Here is a 25,976-nt window from a genome sequence, read left to right as displayed (position 1 = left end):
AAATAATAAAATACATAAATAATACCAGTCAGACGGGATTATTATTCTTATTATTAAAAAAAGAATTATTATTAGTCTTCCGCAAGATCGGTATGCTCATACATTCTATACGCATATTAAACATGTGTTTGACAAAGGTTTATCACAATCTTCATATCACAACCCAGCAGATATTCCGCTTCTAGGTCAAGTATCTGTCACGGAGTTGCATTTAACTACTATATCATCCAGTCATGGCCACTAATTAATGTAACTGTTAATAATACGTCTCATACACTGCACACGGTCGCAAATAAATGCTGATGACGCGTATAATCCTGATTTAGGGAATCTCATTTACGCTTAAAAACTACCGCGTCTTTTGTTTTTTATCACAAAATTCAATTGAAAGATCATTGGCAATAACAAATTATCTATACTTCTATATATACGAGTATATATCTATCTATACTATTATAATAAAACGTAAACACGCACTTCTTTGTTGCCTAAGATGTCAGAAATTACAGCATATTTTTTAATAAAAAGCCCTACACTTACGTCACGCTTTAGGCTACATATTTTCACGCCTTTAAACATAGGGATAAAAACCCTGATGTGGGAAAGAGACCATAAGTTGCCAACATCAAGGAAGCAAGATAGCCATGCTTTGTCATCATGTCATGTCATTTTGACATTTGCAATTGATAATTTGACACATCTAAACAATAAAAATTTCATAATTTTATGCGGATGAAGTCGCACGGAAACAGCTAGTTAAAATTATAAAGAGGAAAGATTTGTATTTTAGGATTTCTGTACTTTTGTATGTATTTGATTCACGCAACTACTGAGACGATTTTAATAATTCTTTCACCATTAGAAAGGTAATTTATCAGTGAGTAACATAGGCTATATTAGATTTTTAATAATATTTAGGAACCATTAGTAAACAGCGTTTATTTGCGAAAATTTACTATTTAAAATACAATAAAACTAACGATTAGTATACGAAAAAATAAATCGCAATTGGCTTAAATTTAATTTGAAAACATATTGAATAACTTTTCTTAAAAACAAATTGATGTAGAAAGTTAATTCGGATAAGATATATGTCTTAATGTAACGTATCGCTCGGAAAAACATACAAACGAGACAGGCGAAAAATTAAAGCGATTTTTTGTCGTGGACATCGTTACTTACCCACCTCATTGTCGACAAACGTCGCTTCGGAAAGAATAATAAGACGGCAATATGTCTCCTTCATTCAGAACCATTGTTTATAAAACCTCTATAGGGTACGATTTATACGTCTTAGTAGTGTCACTCCATAGTCTATACTAATATTATACTTACTAATATTATAATTGAGAAAGTTTAGATGGACGGATGGATGTTTGTACGAGTTTATAGCCAAAACAGCTGAACGGATTTCGATGAAATTTGGCATAGATGTAGAGAATAGTCTCGAACAACACATACCTTCATTTGTTTATTTTTAAATTCCGCGCGTACGGAGTCGCGAGCTAAAGCTAGTATTATAAAAACGGAAGATTTGTATTTTTGTATGTACTTGATTCACGTAAGAATTACTGGGTTTTTCTAAAATCCCGCTGTCTGTCTGTTCCTATGTACGTTTATATTACAATTAAGTTAATACTTAAATTTTAACGCAGTTTTTAATAGGTGGAGTGATTTAAGACGAAGGTTTACGTGTATAATACATTCCCGTGCGAAGCCGGGGCGAATCACTAATTGTCTCTAAATTAGTGAAAACGATTTTGTTCTTTGCTTCATAAGAAAAGAATGAATTCAAACATGATGAATTGTAGAGATGTTTGAAAAATTGAAAAGACTATTCTGATCTTACAAGTAAAAGAACATAAACATCTAATAACAGATGAGAATAAAAAATGGAGGATGATGTTTTAGAAATCTCTACCTGGTTAAACTTTCCAAGGTTACAAATATTACCCTACTTTCAGTCGGGAAAAGAGATAAATATCTTTATTTTAATTTGAAACATTGACCTAACATGCCAGTGGCACAGTTTAAACTTTTATTACTACCGTTACCTGTACCAGCAGGAAATACTGTTTTTTACAGTTAATTTAAAGATTAACCAGATACATGGTAAAAAAGATTAAATAATGCAATACGAGGAATATGAGAATCGCTTTATATAATGTACTAAGTTTTACTAGTATAATAAAGATATACTTTTCACATTAGGCCTCTTGGTAAACAGGTTTCGCAGTTATTAGGTCATTCGCCGTATGTGTAAGTAGGTACAGATATTTCCTCCAGCACTGTGGTAAACCTTTGGAATTTAGTTTAATCTAGATTTAGTTTAATACTAGTATAGTTTTGTATTGTGTCAGTTACTCTAATATATCGGATCCGGCAGAAAATGACAATTATAAAAAGGCATTTTCCGAGATTATCATATTCTAACTCTCTACCCATTGCTAAATAAAGGATTGGAAGATAAAATTGATTACAGTTAAGTGATTTGGGTAAATGAAGTTCAGATGACGCTCTTGTTTGCTTGCCATCTTCTTACAAGTATATACCGAATACAAAATACGATAACGCTAAACGTAACTGTTAAATAAAAAACAATTAAGTCAGTATTACATTTACTTCTACTATTAGCAGTGTCGACAAAGTTAGATTTAATCTTACTCACGTATCCGATGAAAGAAACGTAAGTACACGGGGTTGTAAAACGATCGTAAAAACTTGCTTCACAAATTGCTAGAAAATACTTAAGCGATGTGAATTGAATCACGTAAAGTATTTGTTAAAGAGTTTTTTTTTTTTATTAAAAGTTCATTTATTACCATAACATAAAGGGTCACAAGCTACGGGTTACAGACTGTTTGACGATATAATAGCGTCATGCCGTTCATCTTAAAATAAAATTTAGATGGATGACTGGATGGATGGATAGATGGATGTTTGTTAGAGTTTGTAGCCTAAACGGCTGAACGGATTTCGATGCAATTTAGTATAGATGTAGAGGATAGTCTGGAAGAACACATAGGCTATTCATTTTTTTCCATGCTGACGGGGTCGCGGGCGAATGCTAGTCATTAAATAATTTCATTTAAAAAAATTATGAAGAACTAGCTATCGCCCGCGACTCCGCCCGCGTGGAACTAAAAAAATACAAAAGTGAGTAGTCTATGTGTTTTTCATACTACATGTATACCAAATTTCATCGAAATCCGTACAGCCGTTTAGGCTAGAAACTCTAACAAATATCCATCCATCTAAACTTTCGCATTTACAATATTAGTATGAAGTCTGATAGTATACTCGCAGCTTTAATGCTACAAACTGCAGAAATACTCTAGACCAAAATCTATAACTATAGACATCCTAGAAATAAATTAGTTAGTTTTATTTATTGAGCAAAGTTTAGCTTGATCTAATCGAGAGGGGCAATATACGGCGTCTATCAGTAGACACACAGCTTGGATAGAGCGCGACGCTATAACAGTTCAGTTAGTGTAATTAGTATCATTTCGGGTTAATAGGTTATAATTATTTACAATTACTTACTGTCGCCTGAAGACATTAAAGAAAAAAAGATATTGAAAAAGTAATTTTTTCATTTAAAAGTTTTAAAAATAAACAAAGTAATCAAATATTTACTTTAAATTGTATTTAAATTTTAAAGTGTTAAATTTTGCAATCGTAAAACATAATGGATAAACCTGTGAATCAAGCAAACCTCGGGAACCAAGACAATCACGAGTATCGTTGGACACCCGTAGCATTGGAAAGGGCTGGATCTATGCTGAAGGCATTGAATCGTATGGCGAAACGACCTCCAGTACATATCTTATTTGAAGATATAAAATGCACAGTCACCATTCGAAAAGGTAAAATTATTTTCAATTTTCTTATGCTATGTAAATACTACATTTTGTTAACGTAAGTGTATACTCGAAATTATTCCCACTAGCTGTTACTCGTGACTACATCCGTTATAAATAAAAAAATATATGTTACTCACAGATAAATTACCTTTCGAACCGTGAAAGAATTTTTAAAATCGCCCTAGTAATTTTTGAGTTGTTTCAATACGTACAAAAATACATATTTTTCCTCTTTATAATATTATTGTGTATTTTGAAGACTGTTAATATTATATTTAAATATATTCCAAGTGTACAATTTAGGAACATTTCTATTCGAATTGAAAGAAAAAGTTCCTTGAACACTTAAACATTTGAAACAGAGAATGCAATACAAAATGTGGTAACATAAGAAGTAGGTTAACTAGAAAAGGTCAGCGTAACCCTGATACTGGATATCATTTTCCCATAATAGACATCAATGTCAAAGACATCAAGTATTGCCATATTTTGCACTTTTCCTTATGTTGTGATAAAAGTTAATTACATTACTTTATTTGAATTACGCTAACTTCGCTTTGAAGATTTTATTTCAATAGTCAAGATCTTTAACCAACATTACATCTTTATTATTATACTAGCTTTCGCTCGCGACTCCGTCCGTGTGGAATTAAAAAAAAAAACAAAAATAAGTAGCTTATATGTATCTTCAGACTATCATCTACATTTATGGTAAATTTCATCGAGATCCGTTCAGTAGTTTAGGCTACAAACTTTAACAAACATCCATCCATCTAAACTTTCGCATTTGTAATATTAATAAGATTGTAACTTTATTGTCGATTTCCAAAGATTTTACTTTCCATTCAATTATTAATTACATTATAGTATTAATACTGTCTGAATGTTGTTCAATTTTTTATCTAATACAAATTTAGGTATACCGATGCGGTTTGTTTTATAGCAATGAGTAATTAATTGCGGAACACATGGCGCCTGGTGGCTTTTTCCAGTAGAATTTGAATGATTATATCAAATAGGAGATAGACATCTATACTAATGTTATAAAGAGGTAAAATTTGAATTTTTGGATTCTTGTATGTAATGAAATATCTCAAAAATTACTGGGCCGATTTCACTATTAAAAAGCTACGTTATCAGTGAGTAACATAGGCTGTATTTTTCACTGACTTTTTCTAATTCCACGCCAACTAACTCACGAGAACCAGCTAGTAATTCAATATGGTCAAAACACATTTTGTTGCGAAAATTGATAGAAACCTAAACGATTTACAGATTCACACTAATTACATATCTAACGTAAATCCAACATTTAGGTTAATTAACATAACATAGATAAGAAAATATATTTATTCTATTTACATTTCCGCAAAATTGCATTTACTTTCATATGCGATTCAAATACACGAACTATCAAATAGCTCTAATTAATGTCTGAGTCTACGGTTAGCGCGCGTTATGACACGATACGTTACATAACGCTATGAATGCACTGCGGGTGAACAACCGGACAGAAACACTTCCGCGGAGTTACGTCTACACTGAACCTATACAAGAATAATATAGTCCAACTAATTTATCCGACCCGGTGAGCATAAGTAAAAATTTCATCGCCTCATTATCAACTGCCAATCTCCTAAAGATCCTTATCGTGCCGTAGATTTGTCTTGTGCGTGATTTTACTTTTCCTGACAGAACTATGTAATGGCACTTCTCTTACTGGGTCAGCGAAATTTGTCGCACTATATCTCGCTTTGAATCAGACAGTCCTTGACATTATATAGTAAAGATTGCTGACGTATTATGAACAATACATTTTTAACTACACGATTTTTATTTGGAAGGATTTAATTTTGGAGATAAAGTAGTATAGGGATTATGTGTCCCTCAAATGGACGATCTAAAGAAAGTTTTTTTTACATTATTTGTCCCATCTAAACTATAAATACTATAATTGTTGCACACGTCTATAAAATTAGGTATTTCATTTTGTTGTTTTTTACGCAAAAAATGATATATCGAACTGCGAAAAATTGGTATGCCCTTGAAATAACATCTGAAAATCCATTTACTTGTATCCATTTTTATTGTCACATAATATCCATATTTCTATTAGAAAAGTAAATCTAAACAAATATTATTGTAAACAATTGTACAGAACACAGGCAACTCATCGTTTCGCTTAGAGAAAACAGAACGTATGAAACTGCGCGCAAAGCCTTAATACGACTTGTTCATGGAGCGTGAACATGGCTCGACGATTCGTTAGGTAATTACTCCTTTTGGTACACTAGTAGTAGTCTGAGACTTTGTGTGGGGTGACGTTTAGAAACGTACACTTTCATGCACAATATCAGCTTTCTCTTTAACAACCTATTAGCAACTTTAAAATACTTGGCTTAATGCTGTTTCTGAAGTTACAATTTATTTTATCATAACCTAGTGATTCGTTAGTGTTCGGTTGACTTGAGTTTCGGAGTAAAATTCAAATTATTTAGTTCGGGTCATACATGTTATCGAACCGAAATCACTACCGAATGGTTACATTTACTTTGTATATCGGCCATAAGTCGTTAAAACTTTTTTCCTAATTTTTTTAATTCACGTTAGTGTTAAAAATTCTTTTTTATTCTTAAAAAAATCACATTTTTTATCCACTCTTCCTTCAATAATAATTGATTTTTTTCTGAAATATATTTGTAAAAATCATTTAGTTAGTTTATTAACCCTTAGTTAAGATAATGATTTATTATTTATTGGCATGTAATTTGCGAGTTTTATTATGACCTTACCTCTTTAAAGATTCCGTACCTTCCTCTCACAACGGTAGTGACGCTGTGGCCTTTGTACTTTCCTTTGTTCACTTTTTAATATATACATTTATCAGTTTTTTCCTTGCCAATAAATTTTTATTGAACATTCCATTAGTATTATGTTTACATTTGCATCAAATTTACTTTAATATACAACCAATAGGTATAGGAACTAATGGAAGTCTATGATCTATGCCTACCCCCTTTGAGTTGCAGGCTTGTAATCCCAAAGTATATGGACAAATCGAATTGTAAACATTCACAGACATTAACCGATTAATAAAATTGATTTTATAATAACAAAACGCATCATTCCACCATTCAAAGACAACTGTCATCTGTTATTCGACCGCCGCTTGACATCTATCATGCACGATGTACATTCAGCCAGTGCTCAAAATTATTAGTTGCCAGTAACTTTAATCGTACAAATATTAACAAACTTTTCGCCCCGTTAAGCATATATCTACCGTTAGAGTGTGTTCGGAGCGTTTCAGACTTAATTATTTTAAGGTTTATAGATGTAATTTCGGTCACTTGGACACTATCCTGGCATACTCGTATACGGACGACGCCAGGATTGTGTTTAAGTTGGCCGACATCTGTTTAAGATACAAGTTAGATAATCGGTTTTTGTTAGTTTTATATGGGGCGTTATGGTCGCTTCACGACAAAGCCCCTTGTAGTAATAAAAAAAAATCTACTATTGACTTGGCAACTATCTACTGGATTTAAATCAGCTTTGATAAAAGATACAGAAAAGGTTCAACGTATCTCAATTAAATTATCTATACTAATATTATAAAGAGGAAAGATTTGTATTTTTGTATTTTTATGTATTGAAATAACTCAAAAACTACTAGGCCGATTTTATAAATTCTTTCACCGTTTGAAAGGTAATTTATTTGTGAATAACATGAACTATATTTTTTAATTTCCCGCGAGCGAAGTTGCGAGAGACAGCTAGTAATTAGTAATATCAATAGTAATCACTTAGGTCATTTCATCGCATTAAGTTTTATCAAGAGATAAAATTCTTATCAATGCATATTAATGAAAAGTATTAAAAATGATATCATTTAAAACCAGAAATTGTTATCTAGGATTGATTTTCATTGTTATTTTTTTTTGTATAAGTATGATAATTAAGATTTATATTGTTTATCATGAAACTAAGACATTTTTATATAAAATACTAGCTTTCGCCCGCTACTCCGTCCGCGTGGAATAAAAAAAAACAAAAGTGAGAAGCCTATGTGTTCTTCCATACTATTCTCTACATCTATACAATGATCGAAATCTCTTAAGCCGTCTTGGCTACAAATTCTAACAAACATCCATCTATTTAAACTTTCGCATTTATAATACTAGTAAGATTACCGTACCGTTCCTATGCAATGAGGAATTTTTGCTTTACCAATATATCGCGCCACGCTACACTTCCGAAAAAGTGACAACAAACACAACCGAAAAAAAAAAGTACACAACCTCGTCATTTTAAGCATGAAAAATGCAATATTGGGGAAGAGACGAGCTATCGTTTTTATTCAGTAGGCGCGTTGTCTTCCAACACAACAGTCGTGGTCGACTCCCGCGCAGTATGGACGCGCGATAATTCAAAACAGAATTCGATATTAATTTAATAACGATTCTTAGTAAAAATGTCGAAAGTACCATTAGTTAGGAAAGCGATTGTAGGCGCTACGTTAGCTCATAACACGCCTACAAACCCTAATCCGCTAGTGTTAGATCCTACTGAAAATCAATGGACCCCTGCCGCGTTAGAAAGGGCGGGTTCTACACTCAAAGCTCTCAATCGCATGGCGAAGCGACCGCCTGTGCATATACTGTTTGAAGATATCGGATTTACTGCCAGCACGCATAAAGGTAAATACTTATGTTAACAAACTTTTTTTATTAACTATTCTTAGTTGCCGGTCGAATTTTAAGTGACCCGTAAATATAAAATAAATAAATATTTTACAGTGGTATAGCCCGCTTTAACATCCTCGCACGAATAGGCCGGCTCTCCCGGTGCAATAGCACGACCACACAGAAAACAGGCATGAAGTGGAAGCAATTCCGAGTTTCGTCTGATGAGTGTGGTGCGGGAGGCCTAATTTTGGTCCCTTTCCCTTTCCACGCTTTTCTTAAAAGGAAAAGATGGGAAGGAAAAGTGGATTTGACGGTGGAGGAGACGCATAGGAAGGGGAAATATCCTCTTTATGTTCGTCTCCTCCTCCGTCAATAAAGGGTAGGCAACGCATCTGCAATTGCGGATGTTTATGGGCAGCGGTCGCTTTCAATTTCGGTGGATTCAAGTGGCCGCTTGCTCGTTTGCCAACTTATATTAAAAAAAAAAAAAAATTTAGCAATTTTTGCCGCTGAAATATAGAACTAGTTTCATACTCAACAAAACATTTATACAGTTAGAAAAACATAAAAGTTATTTTTAGTATATGACATTTTCTTTACATTGCTTAAATAAAAGTATACTTTCCTTCTGGTTTTGCTATCGAAATACGCTATTTCTAATCACCAAGTGAGCTTGATGGCTAAAATTCACCTCGCAATGCATTTTATTTGTACAAAAGTTGTTTCTGTAATAATCACATCAATGTAGCTTATTATATGAGTTAAACGAAAACAAACAAATATTTTGTCAACTTCATATCAAAACATTAAAATCTACAACACGATATAAAAAACCAGGAAAACACTCTTACTTTAGTAAGTCAAGGTTAATTATTGGGTTTATGTAACACATATAACTATTTCAATGACATCTATAGTCTATAGTAATATTATAAAGAGGATAGTTTTGTATTTTTGTATGTATTGAAATAACACAAAAACTACTCGGCAGATTAAAAAAAATCACCGTTAAAAAGCAACGTTATCATGGAGTAAAATAGGCTGCATTATTTACTATTTACTGGTAAATTGTTTAGAAGTTAAATTATAATTGAAAACCGTTGCAGAATTATCGAGTAAAGATTAAAAAACAAAATTAATGAATCCCACGGTAACCGTTACAATTTCCGGGATAAAAGCAGCCTATGTGTTCTTCCAGAGTATGTTCTACATCCGTGCCGAATTTCATGGAGATCCGTTCAGCCCTTTAGGCTACAAAGTCTAACAAACATCCATCCATCCATCCATCTTAACTTTGGCATTTATAATATTAGTAAGAAATATTAGTAATATTACGTCATAATATGAACGAAGGATATTACAATGCAATCTGTGTAATCGGGCTATCATAAACAGAAATAACATATTAATGTGATGTATAATATATAATTATTTTATCACATTTTACATGCATCAAATAACAGTACTGTAGTTTTTAATTTAAGTTTACATCTTATCATATAGACATATAAAGTTCTGCAAACATTCCAATATACGTAAAAAAAAGTAAAAAATAACGTGATAACAACTTCCGAGAGATAGCAAGGAGTTCGACAACATTGACATTTTTGCATCAATGTAGTTATGGTCAGTTTCCACACACCAAAACATATTGATTCAATTAATTAAAGGAGAAGGATGACAACATGCATCAGCAGTGTAAACCTACTGTTAAATTGACAAGTAAAACAGGTACGAAATGTGATGCACTTTCCCGAGTACAGAGCTGAGAACAAAAGACAGCGTTTCCGCGTCAATTTGCGGTCATTACACTATTCCGAAGGTTACCTGTGACAAAATATTTATTGACGGAATATTTGACAAAAAAAAACAAAGAAATGTCATAATGATGAATAGCATTGCAAGTACATTACTCATTGAAACTATTCTTTGTTTCGGTTAAGACGTGTTTTTGATGTATTTTCCTCAAGTCAAGTAAGTTCGAAGTTAAAGAGTGCAACGAACTAAAATAATTGAAAATAATATATATTAACTAGCAAAATTGTATACAAATTTCGAAATAGTTAACTACTTTTCTAATAAGAGCGGACGCAAACCTTTGACTAAACTATCGCACAACTGTTGTGCGATTGTCGATTGTTTCGTTCCCAATTCAACTGTTTAGTTACACAACTAAACATCGAGTAGTGTGCATACCTTCATACTACCTCAAAGAAATCAAGTCTAGTTTAGACTAAGTTTGCGTACGCTCTAAATACTCGTACGAGGGGTGAATCAAAAAGTTCTTAGAAGTGCATATATATGAAACCTTTTTGGATCAAGTTCAAATTAAAGAGTGTCTATCACACTATATTTATGCACACTGTCACTTGTTTTTGTCAGTTCGTTCGCATGTAATAATTTTTTTGATTCACCCTCGTATATTGTTTAAACAGTACAATAAAATACTTAATGCTTACTTACCTATGTGTTCAAAGCGAGTTTCAATTGTTTAGTTGATTGATAAATACACGCAAGTGTCAGTTTCATTTATTCCCATTGATTATTATTTACAAGAGCACTCTTAAGTGGCCAATTAATGTGTATAATACAGAAGTATTTAAGTAATTTCATAATTTCTTTTGTGTTAACCGTTTAATTTATCAATATAGGTCACTTAGCCGCCTATTGAAGCGCAAATTAAGTGATTTTGCGGCAACCGAGCTTTCAATTTATTAGTGAATCGACCTCATTCGATCAATTAAACCGTTACATTCCACGCATAAAGCAAAGTATTAATAGCACAATGCATTATCTATATACATGTAATAAAATCGGAGTGTCTGTTTGTAACATCAAAAGAAAAATTACAGATTTCGGGAAGATGATGTATTTGCGTTGCTGATAACGAAAATCGCATATAAAAAATTTTTGTCTGTCTGTCTGTCCGCAACCCGCGTTTGTTCCGGGTAATCTCCGAATCGACCGGATTTCACTAGGATAGCTGACATACATGGGAATATTATAGGCTACTTTTTATCTTAATATTACTTGGACGAAGTCGCGGGTAAAATCTAGTCGAATAATGTAAATGAAACTCTTCCTGTGTGTTTATTTGCCCATGGATATATGAGCTAATTAAATTTAAAATAAATTTTACTTAAAATTTTACGCTGTCATACTCGCTATTCATAATAAAGTTAATTATGATACATAAGTGAAACGAAACAGGAAAAGAAACAAAGTGGAAAGCCTCGGAAAAAATTTCCCGACTCGAGGTTGTATGAAACCTGAGTAAGATCGAGAGATTAGTTGCTTAGTGTATTACGTAAAATTTATCATATGCCAGAGGGCCCTTTAAATGGTAATAAGCTATTGACCTCGTATGTTACTTGTCAATCGATTTAGGGCCCACAATATGTTGACAGCTATAATCTAACCTTATAACTTTATTTAAAAGTTTAATTAAGGGTTTTCAAGGTTGAATTTTGTCAACAAATGCATTAAATATTTTAATTTGTTTTTAAAACAGAAGAAACACGTTATAGAAATATATTATTGACTTTAAATGTACATAATTCATCTATATCTATACTAATATTATAAAGAGGAAAGATTTGTATTTTTGTATTTTTTGTATGTATTAAAATAACTCAAAAACTACTGGGCCGATTTTAAAAATTCTTTCACCGTTAGAAAGGTAATTTATCTGTGAGTACATAGGCTATATTTTTTAATTTCACGCGGGCGAAGTCGCGTGCAGCAGCTAGTAGTTAATAAAAATCTGATTATAATAGTGATATGCTTATTATATGGATTAGTCTATTGTTACAAAAACATTTATTTGTCGGAGTGACGAGCGGTTTGTAGAATTCAATTCCGAAGGTAGATTATGTACACGGTAACAATGTTCCATTGTAGGCGTGCGTATGTCAGAGATAATGAAATAACAATCCCATAACATTAGAAACACTATTCTTAGTTGACCACCAACTTAATTGAAAACTTCACAACACACTCTAATCGAATTGCAAACATTCACAGAGATTACCCAATTGATTTTATAACAAAACGCATCATTCTACCATTCAAAGACAACTGTCATCTGTCATTCTATCATGCACGATGTACATTCAGCCAGTACTCTAAATTATTAGTTGCCAGTAACTTTAATCGTTCAAAAATTAACAAACGTTTCGCCCCGTTATATTGATATTCACTCATAATAAAGTCACAGTAAAATACAAGTCATCTTATATTACTATATTTATTTTATTATCTGTTATAACCTCAGTAATTATAATTAAGTTAATACATGTTATTTACCTATGCCGCTATTAAGTAATTATAGAAGAGTTACAGTATATAGTGCTAGAGAACAATAAATTTTGTTAGTCATTTGGAAATAGTATATATGCAATGGGGGAGGCCTACGTTCAGCAGTGGACGACCTGTGGCTGATAATGATGATGATATATAAAAAAAAATATAATTACTCAATTTAAGATAAACATCGGCATTTTCTTCAGATATATATTTCCTTTAAATTTCTTCAAATTCATGCTACACTAAAATTTTACTTTCATTTAAACGTTACATTTTGACAATAGTGTCAAGTTTTAAAAAAAACCGCTGAGAAATTTGATTGATTTGATGTTTTTGGTATCTAACAGGAAAATCATTAATTGTCAATTTACTTGGATCCGCTGATTGTGATCCAATTTGTAAATAGAGGAAGCAATTTGTGTACCATTCCAGTTTAAAATGCTACAACCGTATTGACGTAACTTAATTTATTTCTAATTATTTAAGTTATCAAAAACATATAAATTGTGTAACTGGGTTAGTGTAACTTTAGTCTTTTATTCTGGAACTTTCATTATGTTATTTTAACTTCATTTGTAAAACTTTCATTGTTAAAAACTTCAGATATAGAACGATATTCTCGTAAATATTGCAGACTTTATTAACTGAAGACAAAATGGGTTAAACTTGCGGTTAACCTTGAGGTAAACCTATTCACAATAACGTCCACAAAAGAATGAAAAGTAAACTGTTAAAAAAACAGTAAACTATGACAGGATAATGTTAAGATTTATTAGTTTGTTTACAAAAAAAACTCGTTTAAAAATCAGATTAAACGACGGCATTTTACTGATAAAACATAAGGTATGTTAATTAAAAGAAAAACATATTAATATATCACAAAGTTATCTAACATACAGTCTATGTTTGATACATTAATTTTGTTTCATTCGGTTCTCCATTACTCTTAATGTGGAATTAGTATGTGCATACTAATTGTGAAGACAGTCGCAGTGCGGTTACGATAGAATTTTCCTAACACGTCGCTCCGGGTTTCATGTTAATAAGATGGGCCAGTTGACCGCGAAACTCGGCCGTCCCCGGAGGCCTCGTAGCAATCACCCTACGGACCGGAAACGCCACCCAGCATCTGCTAAATATACTATTTTAGAATATTGTACCGCATCGAGTTTCGATTTGTTTTTCACCATGTAATTCTTAATGATTTTTTTTTATTCGTGTCTAAATAGGCGATTTACCACTATAATGTTTCGATACATTTTAAACACAATCATATAAACAAAATGTTCTTTTACGACATTTAAAAAAATAACTTAAATAATCATATACAAAAGTAAGTGGTTGTACTTAGCTATCATTTGACGATTCTTTGCTTAAAGTCCCAATATGTCTTTAAAAAGCAATCATTTTTTGCGGTTGTCATCGCCTTAATTACCTTGCTATATAGTTATTTAAAAAACAGATATACTACTACTAAAAAAGGTTTTTAGATAAATTATAAAAGTATTCGATCTACGTGACGTATACGAAGTGAACTAAAAAGGGTCACCTGTATGTCATCAATAAGTGGGAATATTTTCGCCGCACAATCTTTCCCCTGTCCGTCCGAGATCCCAGACCCGTTCAATTACCCGTGACGGCGTGTCACTGACCCGAACTGAGCAGTCTATATCTATACTAGCTGTTATTCACGGCTACCCTTGTTTCTTTACCTTTTGAAAATGGTTTTTTATAGTTACCCTTAACACTGAGGATCCGTTGATAATATTGTTAAACCGTAAAACGTTAAATAAATTAAGCATTTAACTAATAATCTACTAAACTGTACGATTGCTTACAAAACTAAAAACTAGAAATTATAATTACCACTGCAATTCAAACTTTAATATTAGTAGTCAAATTCATGATTCATTCTTTAGAAACGCTAGTTTCCACTTTTAGTACGAACAATTTATAGACGCTGGTAACTTTTATGAAAATACTGCATTTTGAGCTAACTATTAACTTATAAAGTAGGTTTATTTCAAACGTCGGCAGGTTCAGTTTAGTTCGGTTAAGAACTGAAGCGCAAATAACGTAGAACATTTAGTGGAATTAAACAGAAATGAGAAATTATAACAAACTTATCTGTTTTGCCTTTGTAACACTAATTACAGACTTACTAAAAACAGAAATATTTGGTTCTTAATATAAACACAATTTTCTTTAAATACGTTTAGTGGAATTCAACAGAAATGAGGAATTACAAGAAACCTTTTAGATAGGTTATTTATTATTATTCGATTCCTATGACCCTATATGGAGGTGCACACAATACTCGATTTTTAGTTGTGCAACTAAACAGTTGAATTAGCTGCGAAACAATCGGCAATCGCACAACGCGTGTGTGATAGTGATAGGTGTGCCCCCTCCAACAGAAAAGCTGTCATTTCCACTGGTCAGGACTGGACTAGTTAAACGATATTTATAAGTAGGTGATAGAAAATTTTAAAAGAAACAATTTACATTAAATTCACGTATCTCCGTCTTTACATAACTAGTAAGATAAAATGTTGCATGCCTTAAGCGGTAAAACACATTGCAAGATGTATATCTACAAGACGACTTTACCGTTAATTTTGCAAGTCATAACTGTACTCAACTTTCGCAATTCGTTTACGTTATGTTTGTTCACAGAACATCGGAACAATACACCTTCGTTCAAAACTTCTAATGCGATTTATTGTTTTGAAATAAAACTAAAACTGCACATTCTTAGTTTGAAAACAATAAAATAAAACCGATGTCGATAGTTGGGAACTGAAATATTGCTAAAACTGTATTGAATTTTCTTTCCAATTTATATTAGTTTTCCTCTAATAGGATCAGATATAACGTCATTTGAACATTGCTTCAATTCAGATATTTTTATTTCTTTTATAATGAGAAGGGGCAAACGAGCGGCGAAAACACCGAGGTGGTCAACGACACCCATGGACATCCGCAACACCAGAGGAACTACAGATACGTTGCCGGCCTTTGAGGCTTAGGCTTCTTGAATTTATACAAGAAAGAATATGTTCAAGAAAGTTCAAGTAAACATGTCATAATCTTGTGAAGTGTTCGCGTTGTATCTCATTATCCGAATAGCTTACTCAGCGTCTAATCTTGAAAAAATACTGCAAACACCGCACCGTATCTCTGTCACATAAAACGATAACATCCGAAGTCGTTGCAAATGCAATATCCGCCTCGAGAATTCGAAATATACCAGCGAAGCGAAAGGAATATAATGCACGTATGAACGGATATAGACTTCAACGTTGCTATTGTTTTGAAAATAGGACGCACTTTAGAATTCAATTTACTCTAACTCAATCCCTTTAAAATTTCACATAAACCGTGTAATCAATTATACGTCTTTCATACGAGAACTTTCGAGAATCTGTTTACGTGGGCTTGTACCAAATGAACATATAAAATTAACAACCAGTTACAAAATTTAGATAAAACACTATTACTACACTAATCTTATATAGAGCTTCTAAATGAAGACATGTAATTTATTTATTCTATATACGAAAAAACAAAAGCGATCTTCTCTTTGTTGTGTGAAGTGTGACTACAGTCGAAGGAATAAATAAGGTACGGCCGAGTAAATCTAGGCTTTAACTTTCCTGTGGACTTAAAGTTTTAGATTCGCTGACGCCTCGCTCTTGAGTGTGGGGGCGCTGGAGGCGCTTACATAAACATGGAAGCAATAAATCCATTCGACGGTGAGACGTCTAGAAATCAAGTTGCAAAGCAAAGTAAAAGTTTACGAAATGAATGTGGATACGATCTGATACCTGCCTTCTTAGAGAATATCAAGCACATTTTATTTAGAAAAATATATATGTTTATTCATCTGTACCTATGAGATAACAGTCGTTTGCCTTCTTCATATCGATAGAAACAAAACAATTCATAGTACAATTTTAGCTGATTAACTCGGAGAGATGACGGTATATCTTACTTCTTACTAACATTGTAAATACGAAAGTTTGGATGGATGGATGGATGGATGGATGGATAGATGAATATATGTTTGTAGCCTAAACGGCTGAACGGATCTTGTTGAAATTTGGCATAGATGTAGAATACAGTCTGGAAGAACACATAGGCTACTTGATTTTCTTCTTTTTTAATTTCACACGGACGGAATCGCCGGCGAAAGTTAGTCACCCATACATCCAAACATATAAACGATAAACAATATTCTCACAATATGATAATTATAATTTTCAACCTTATTACCTTACACGAAATAAAAAATAAAAACTTTTCATATAACATGCACTGAACGCCGGTAGTGGTTATGAAAACTTTACTACCAAGGGACGGAGAGTTACTTTACGCAATAACGGTTATAATAGCATTAAAACTGTGATAATGTACTTCGTAGGTGTATTTACTCTTATCATCTCATTAAATTTAATTATCTCATTAAAGTACTTACTACATTAAAACTAAAGTTAATCTATACTTAGATACTTATCTATACTATTATAATAAAGCATAAACACACACTTCTTTGTTACCTAAGATTTCAGCAATTACATCATATTTTTGAATAATTCTTTTTTTAATAAAAAACCCTACACTTACCTCATGCTTTAGGCTATATATTTTCAAGCCATTAAACTTAGGGGGTAAATACTTTAGATAAAAACTCTAATGTGGGAGAGAGACCATAAGTTGCTGCCAACATCAAGGAAGCAAGATTGTCAAGGTTCGTCATGTCATGTAATTTTGACATTTGCTACTGATAATTTGACAAATGTAAAAAACAAAAAAAAATTTCATAATTGTATGCGGATGACGCCGCAGCTAATCGAATATAAAATTATCAAAATGCGTGTTGAAAATACTTTTAAAATACTAGACATTCGTAGACTAATTTAATTAATTCTAATTAAGACATGTTGTTGGTATACCAGTTATTATAACTAAACAATACATTATTACAGCCTGTCTAAATTATCCCTTGTAAAACAATTAAGTGTAAAATAATTATATTACTTTATACAAAGCGTTTAATTGAGCTATTTCCTGCCGCAAATTCCGACGCGGCTTGCATATTAATTACTATGAAGATATTGAAGTGGAAGACCAAAATATCCCTGTAAAATACAAATTATTCCTAAATATTACGATGAATTACGAAAGGTTACACATTGTTTTAGGATTCAATAGCTGGTACATAAGTGTTAAGTAAATATTACTATTAAAATATATGCCAGCGCAAACCTCTAGTCAATTGTGTTCATTACGTTATCTTTCATTCTGGCAGGCGACATAAAAATAGCAATAAAGGTTTTAAAAAGAAAAAAATGTTCTTAACTCCGATATTAACCACACTAAACTCTCCATAGTATAACTTTATTATAGAAATTTAGAGGTTATATTTTCTTGGCACCAGAATCCTTCGCATTTGCTCGGCCTTAAGGCGAACTAGCACTAAAAGATTTTTAAAAAGTCATTTTGCGAACAAAGACTTTATGTCCTAATTTTCGCTCAACTACAAATTTGTTCGTAGCGGAAAATTCAAAGTATACAAAGTTTTTCTTTGTTTTTTTTTGCAGTTGCAAGTTTGAAATTATTTGCGATAACTATTCATCAATTGCGAAATCTTTCGGTTTAATGTGAAAAATTTCGCTTTCCTATTAACACAGTTATAATCTAATTATTTCTAGCCATTTTAAACTTATCAGTCTAAGAACAGGCATCATATTAACGTATCTTTCTTTCTTTGTAAAAGGTTTCAAAAGAAAGATAACAAATTACTAAGACATTGTTAAACTGTGTCTTTTGTTGCAGAAGAGCGTCTCATACTGCGGAACGTGTCTGGTGAGTTCCGGTCTGGGGAACTGACTTGCGTGCTCGGCCCCTCCGGCGCCGGCAAATCCACGCTGCTGAACATACTGGCTGGATACACGTTTGTTTACCATCATTTGAACGTTTAAATTAGGAATAAACATCCATTTAATTCTAAATTTAAAACGCATTTGGCACTCACGTCTGCCGCACGATTTTATTTTTAAAATTGGAACTTGACATTCGAAATTCTAAATTTAAACCGCAAAACATTCGACAATAGCAACTGTTACACAAATAATTGTTCCTGGTCTAAAATAATTAACATTAGTCTGTAAATAATAACTTTAAAAGTAGAATAAAAAATATTAGCTTAATACAGAATACTGTAATAAAGAAAATGGTCCATTGATAATGGCTGCGCTGTCCGGAGACCTTATTTGCCGCAATTACAACACTAAATAAAGGGGTCGATGAAAGCACAACAAATTATTTCGCCCCAGTAAGCTCACGACCATCGGGCTGTGTTATTAAACAGCAAATTTTGAATGGCTGCGACGTTATTAGCTGTCGGAGAGATTCGCTCGAGTTAAATATAAATAGACCACTACATTTTAATAAACGAGTCAAATCTAGCAGACTGAAGAGAATTAGTTTTTATTACCTTTATATTGTTCTTTGACAAACAAGATAATTTAATTTAAAACGTAAACTGCATATTTCTAGAACGATAGAAAACTGTTAACGATAACAATCTCATTTTTATAGGAGAGCAAAGGATGTTTCCACCAAATAATACGCACAATAAACCATCTTTGTTCATAGCAGTTATCTCAATCTATCGACCAGTACGAAGTCTAAACGAGATACTAAATAAACCTTATAAAAATTAAGAAATTGATGTTTAACTTATAATTTAATAATTTCAATACAGGACAAAGGGAGTAAGCGGTCGTATAACAGTGAACGGTCACGCACGAGATATGCGGGTGTTCAAGAAACTAAGCAGTTACATAATGCAGGATGATTTGCTGCAGCCCCGTCTATCCGTCTGCGAGGCGATGAGGATCGCCGCAGACTTGAAGCTGGGCAAGGAACTAGGGAGAGCGGAGAAGGAACTTATAGTAAGTTATAACGAAATAACTCACGTTCATAAGAGTTGTAGTACCGATTTCCGTTTGGTACTGTCCTAGTACACCTACATTCATATATCTATGCATGATTTTCGGCGTTGGGTTGTCCTACTGCTGCTTCTTAAGTTATACTTGAAATCTATTTTCCGAAACGGAACGAAGAGAGAAAAATCAAATGAACGACTTTGTGTTGATTTTTCTTCGGATTTAGTTCTGTGGAATACTGTAATAAAAGGATAGCAGAATTGCCCATGACTTTCTAATTGAATAATCTATTAGTAAGTAGTAAGATCCTCTTCCTTGCCTTCAATTTGGTGGTAAATATATTTTTTCTCAAATGTCAAATTTGCTAAACGATTAGTCACGTATTTGGTACATTAATCTCGTTAAAAACCTGAAAGTTAAAGCAAATCGATTCAAAGATTCTTGAAAGCTACTTAAAAAATGTGACATGCAGCCAAAAGAGCAATGCCAACGAAGCGCGGCGGGCGTGCCTGTCAGATAAATTTATATTGAGATGTGGAATGCAGAATACATGTTGTGGTTCCGAAGCACATTCGACGAGATATTTTCTCTAGAATGCTTAAAGGTAGATTGAAAATTTTTGCGAACATTCTCGAATCCTCATTCTCCTCTGGTGCGCGATTTTCAACAACATTTCAATTCACAATTTGAATATAATAAATAAACACGCAATTCGCGTATCTTATCACTTTAGAAATAAGAATACGGTCAAACCGCGTGAACATCTTTGACTGAACTATCGCACAACTGTTTAGTCGCGCTTTGATTCTTATGAGCTTATTTGGAGGTGCGCCACTACTCGATTTTTACTTGGGCAAATAAACAGTTTTAATTGGCTGCGAAACAATCGACAGTCGCACAACAGTTGTGCGATAGTAAGTATTCGAATTCGTTTTGATTATCGAATTATTTTTAAATTTCTATAGACTCATTTTTATCGCTGTTTATATCAGTAAATTGTTAATTGGTTAATTGATTACATGTGGATGGCTACAAAGGAAGAGGAAGACCGAAGAAAGTATGGATGGATTGTGTGAAAGAGGACATGCTTAAGAAAGGAGTGGATTCAGATATGACGGCTGATAGAGATGTATGGAAGAGCAGCACATACTGTGCTGACCCTCCGTAAGGGATAAGGGCAAGTGGATGATGATGCTGATAATATATCAGTAAATTCTTCTGTTGTATTTCACAGAAAATAAATGTGACAGGATAATAAAATAACGTAATTCAAAAGTCACATTTATTGCTTGATGACAGTTTTTGCGATGACAAAAAATTACTCATATGAGTACAAAACATAATTTATACGTTAAATTAACCGTGGTACAACCGTGGTGTCATTATTTATGATTGTTGTTTATTAAAATTTCATTTGTGAATACTAGTTACGACGACCACATAACAACCCTTTTACTGCCGAGGTCGACTAATTACATGTCATTCAGTTCGTTTTGCAGCCGCGTATGATTCTGCAAATTTCTGTCACGATGTTATCATGCATAGACATTTAAATAATCCATAGACGAGACATAGTAGACATTTTTTTTCACTGGTACTTTCTCTAAAAGGTCATTAGTTGTCAAGTTTAGTACGCCACCTCGTGTCGTTGTATTGATATCTTTAATATAAAAATGTTTTTCGTTTTATTTTGGAAGTTTCACGACATCACATTCCTCACAATCTCCCTTCTTCAGGATAAATTTTTACACCCCCAAAAATTTAAATTTTAAAATCGTTATTAAAAATAATTTTCTGCTTTACTTCGCATAAATAACTTTATAAAAAGGTTCTAATATTCCTAAATCACTTGGACACATTTTTTACTTGTCGCAAGAAACGTATAAGTTGTTAATCATAAAGTGCTATAATTACAATATTTAAAGACTAGCTGTTCCCGTGCGACTTCATTCGCATGAAATTATGAAAATTGTTTTATTGATTACATTTGTCAAATTCAATTGCAAATGTCAAAATGACATGACATGATGACAAAGTATGGCAATTTTGCTTCCTTGATGTTGGCAGCAACTTATGATCTCTTTCACACATTAGGGCTTTTATCCAAAATATTTACCCCTAAGTTTAATGGCGTGAAAAAATATAGCCTAAAGCGACTTAAGTGTAGGGCTTATTATTAAAAAATTAATTACTCAAAAATATGCTGTAATTGCTGACATCTTAGGCATCAAAGAAGTGTGTGTTTACGCTTTATTATAATAGTATAGATGGCTTGTTTACTATTAGAATTTTCTAACCTCATGACCTTGAATTAAAAATGTTTCTGTCCTTATATTGTTACCAGGTAGAAGAAATTCTTCAGACGCTAGGTTTATGGGAGCACAGGAACACAAGATCTGAACATCTATCTGGAGGGCAATCGAAGCGTCTCTCTGTCGCCTTGGAACTTGTCAACAACCCGCCCATCATCTTCTTGGATGAGCCAACAACGTGAGTATAAAAATTTAATAACATTAAATAAAGATAATTATAAATTTTCAACATTTAAAAGAAATTGTCGACATGCTTTTATACATTGTGTAATATTTGTAATAGATTTTATAGCACCTTAGATTTTTTACACTTTATGATTGCAACTTTATTCTAAAAAAGTCTAGTTTTATGCATTTATATCGATCGTTTCAGCTTAACAGCTTCATAAAATAAAAACAGAATAAAGTAGGTACTTGCAGACGAATCTTCGAATCGAACGAAATTCTAAAAGCGTTGTATTTCTCTGAAATTACACACGATTAAAAGGGTGCAGTAAAAAAGTATACGTACACAATTAGAAGTAATCGCTTTAATAGCAACCCTACCGTTACGCTTTATAGATCGTAAAGACAAGCCGTGTACGTAGAATTGAAACGTGCCCCAATATTCAAAGTACGTCGAACTCTCAGTATGAAACATAAATAAATAATGAGTATTTCGTCCGAGCTTAATTTGAGTATCGACTTTGCGACAACCCTATTGAATTGAGTCGTGACGCACGGACGAGATCCACTTTCATTAATCATTCAATGATCATGACGTTGCCGAGATGTTTACTTGAACTAAAAAGTCGAATTTATATGAACAACAATGGATTTTTATTACTATGTCAGCCGTAAAAAGTTTACTATAAAAAGTTTATCTCATATTTTTGTTAATACAATTCAAACGTTTTTGTCCATATATTAATAGCAAAAACGCAGATTAGAATGTTTTATCTGACAGGCGCCGCAACTTTTTTTAATAAAAGTTGTGTTTAAAATAATCGACAATGCGTAGAGAATACATTTATGCTTATCTATATTATATTTCCATGCTGATAAAGAAGGAATGTATCACATTGTCTACCTTAAAATAGATAAAAAGTTTATCAATCGTGTGATCTAAACACTAAAAAATGCAATTCCGAGCTATTTTTATAATTTAAAATAATAATTCGTTATCCTTTAAACCGATAATTTTAATTCAGTAATCACAATTAGCAATTCATTGAATAATAAATCAGGTCTCTCCTTTACATGAAAATTCTCGTAAAGCAAAAGCCATTCTGCATTCACCCGAATTTGGAACAGCTCCAATTAACCTTTTTGTAAATTTGTAGCGATTTAAAAAGTAGGTGCTAATCCAAAGGCAAGACTAAAGCATGAAAACTGTTCTTTAAAAAAAAAACGAACGTACTGAAACATGTTTTTAAATTGTTTAAACTTTTATTAGACGTTATTAGAAACTAGGTTAGAGTGGTATGGGCATGTTATGAGAAGGGATGAATAGCATGTAACAAGAAGGATGTTAGTTATCAATGTGGAGGGGTACATCGGTAGAGGTAGACCTAGAAAGAGATGGATGGATTGCGTGAAAGGTGACATGATCAAGAAGGGAGTGATGACTGAGATGACGGATGATAGAATGCTTTGGAGGACGAAAACCCGGTGCGCCGACCCTACGGGAGTAGGATAAGGCAGGGGAGATGATGATATCAGAAACTAATAATTATGGTTAACACTCACATCTAATTTTCCTGTAGACAGACTAGTTTCTTTGTTTATTTATGAAAAATTGACATACATATATAACCTCTACTAGACTGTACATATTTTTGTCACAATCAGAGCAGTAATAAAAAAAATTAATCTATCGATTCCAACTTTAACAATAAGAATCGAAAATCAAAAAGATTCACTCCTGATTTTACACAACCCATCCCTACTAAATTGTCAAACTAATTTTTCTTATTAAGACAAACTTAAATTTTAAAATTATACAAAAATATTAGACTTATTTAATTTCGATTATAAGACGGAATAAATTTAGTTGTACAATTCTCCCTAAGACAATATACGCAATATACGAAAGTGAATGTTCAAACGCCTACATTTGTGGTAACATCAATCTGGGCGATGTTGAGCTATTGTAAACGTTTATAGCTGTACCGCAATTGTCCCCGTAAATGCGCACGACTGTAGACCATTGGCATATTTATCCAAATACCTTACGTAATATACACACTCTATTCTGTGATTTACATGCAACAATAAATCAAAATGCCATTACTTTTTGTGCTACACGATACGGATATGGTCAAAACATAATTGTACAAAACATGTAAAATTTATAAAACAACTAGCTGTTCCCGTACGGCTTCATCCGCATGAAATTATGAAAAAAAAATTATTGTTTACATTTGTCTAATTATCAATAGCTAATGTCAAAATGGCATGATATGACAAACCTTAGCAATCTTTCCTTCTTGATGTTGGCAGCAACTTATGGTCTCTATCGCACATTAGCGTGTTTATCCAAAACATTTACCCTCTAAGAGTAATGGCGTGAAAATATACTGCCTAAAGAATGACGTAAGTGTAAGGCTTTTTATTAAACAAAAGAATTATTTAAAAATGCGCTCTAATTGCTGACATCTTAGGCAACAAATAAGTGTGTGTTTACGCTTTATTATAATAGTATAGATATGTGTGTAGTCAACAAAACCGCAGTAGACAATCGTTGACTATACCTAGTCACCCCTTACTAAGAGTAGGCTCCAAGCCACTAAATGGGGACGTATATTGAGCTGGTAATGATGATGTAAAATTTCTTTTCCAGAGGTCTGGACGTCGTATCTATCAGACAGTTAGTGGTGCTCCTACGCCTACTTTCCCGACAAGGGCGTACCATCATCTGCACAATACATCAACCCTCCGCTTCTCTGTTTTCTCTCTTCGATCGTGTTTATGTCCTTTCTAGAGGAATGTGTTGTTACCAGGTAATATATAACTCAAACATAGATATAATTTAGTTAACATAGTTATATTGTAACATTCAAAATTAAGACCATTAAGCTGTCGCTGTCATCTATATCTGTACTAATATTATAAAGAGGAAAAATTTGTATTTTTGTATGTAGTTGTTTCACATACTGCGCTGATTTTAAAAATTCTTTCACCATTAAAGAGGTATTTTCTCTGTTAATAACATTGCCTATACTTTTACTATTTTCTTAATTTCACGCGGACGCAGTCGCGAGCTACAGCTAGTCTATCTATATTAATATTATAAAGAGGAAAACTTTGTATTTTTGTATGGATTTGACGGTGGAGGAGATGCATAGGAAGGGGAAATATACTCTTTATGTGCGTCTCCTCCTTCGCCGTATAAGGGTAGGCAACGCATCTGCAATTGCGGATGTCTATGGGCAGCGGTCGCTTCGCCATTTTGGCGGATTCAAGTGGCCGCTTGCTCGTTTGCCACCTTATGTTATAAAAAAAAAAAATGTATTTAAATTGCTCAAAAACTACTGGAGCGATTTCAATAATTATTTCACCATTGAAAATCTACTACGTTAGTGAGTAGCATAGCCTATTTTTTTAGTATTATTATTCTAATTTCACGCGGACGAAGTCACGAGCAAAACCTAGTTAAATTATACAGAAAAACAGGTACAACCGCAACGTACATTCTATCGCTTAAGTAAGCCAAGGGCTTCTTAACAAATTATACTCCATTAACACCTTATTTAGTTATCTATGTTAAAACTACAATTTGCATAAACAAAACTGTTTTAATATTATAAACAAAACACATAAATAAGGAAAAAGTTAACATATAAGGAAAATATCAATTTAATAAAGGTGCCT

General features: G+C 32.8%; 1 protein-coding gene across 2 annotated transcripts in view; it reads left to right on the top strand.

The window, feature by feature from the left end:
• The first annotated feature begins 3,458 nt into the window (after positions 1-3,458).
• The window catches only part of LOC106102046 (ATP-binding cassette sub-family G member 1-like), a 28,573-nt gene continuing 6,055 nt past the window's right edge, over positions 3,459-25,976 (top strand). Inside the window, exons 1-5 of one of the 2 annotated variants that reach the window (XM_013281453.1) lie at positions 3,459-3,869; positions 18,698-18,815; positions 19,629-19,818; positions 22,157-22,302; positions 24,946-25,105. In XM_013281453.1, coding sequence (XP_013136907.1) covers positions 3,692-3,869; positions 18,698-18,815; positions 19,629-19,818; positions 22,157-22,302; positions 24,946-25,105 — 792 coding nt within the window. In that variant the 5' untranslated portion in view covers positions 3,459-3,691. Of the gene's footprint in view, positions 3,870-8,244; positions 8,567-18,697; positions 18,816-19,628; positions 19,819-22,156; positions 22,303-24,945; positions 25,106-25,976 lie in introns of those variants that run through there. The other variant, XM_013281452.1, reaches the window with a different exon arrangement.

This window comes from Papilio polytes, unplaced genomic scaffold, assembly GCF_000836215.1.
Source record: "Papilio polytes unplaced genomic scaffold, Ppol_1.0 DF823934.1, whole genome shotgun sequence".
Taxonomy (NCBI): Eukaryota; Metazoa; Arthropoda; class Insecta; order Lepidoptera; family Papilionidae; genus Papilio; species Papilio polytes.
The sequence above is the reverse complement of the archived record's forward strand: the minus strand, read 5'-3'. Positions and strand labels throughout refer to the sequence as shown.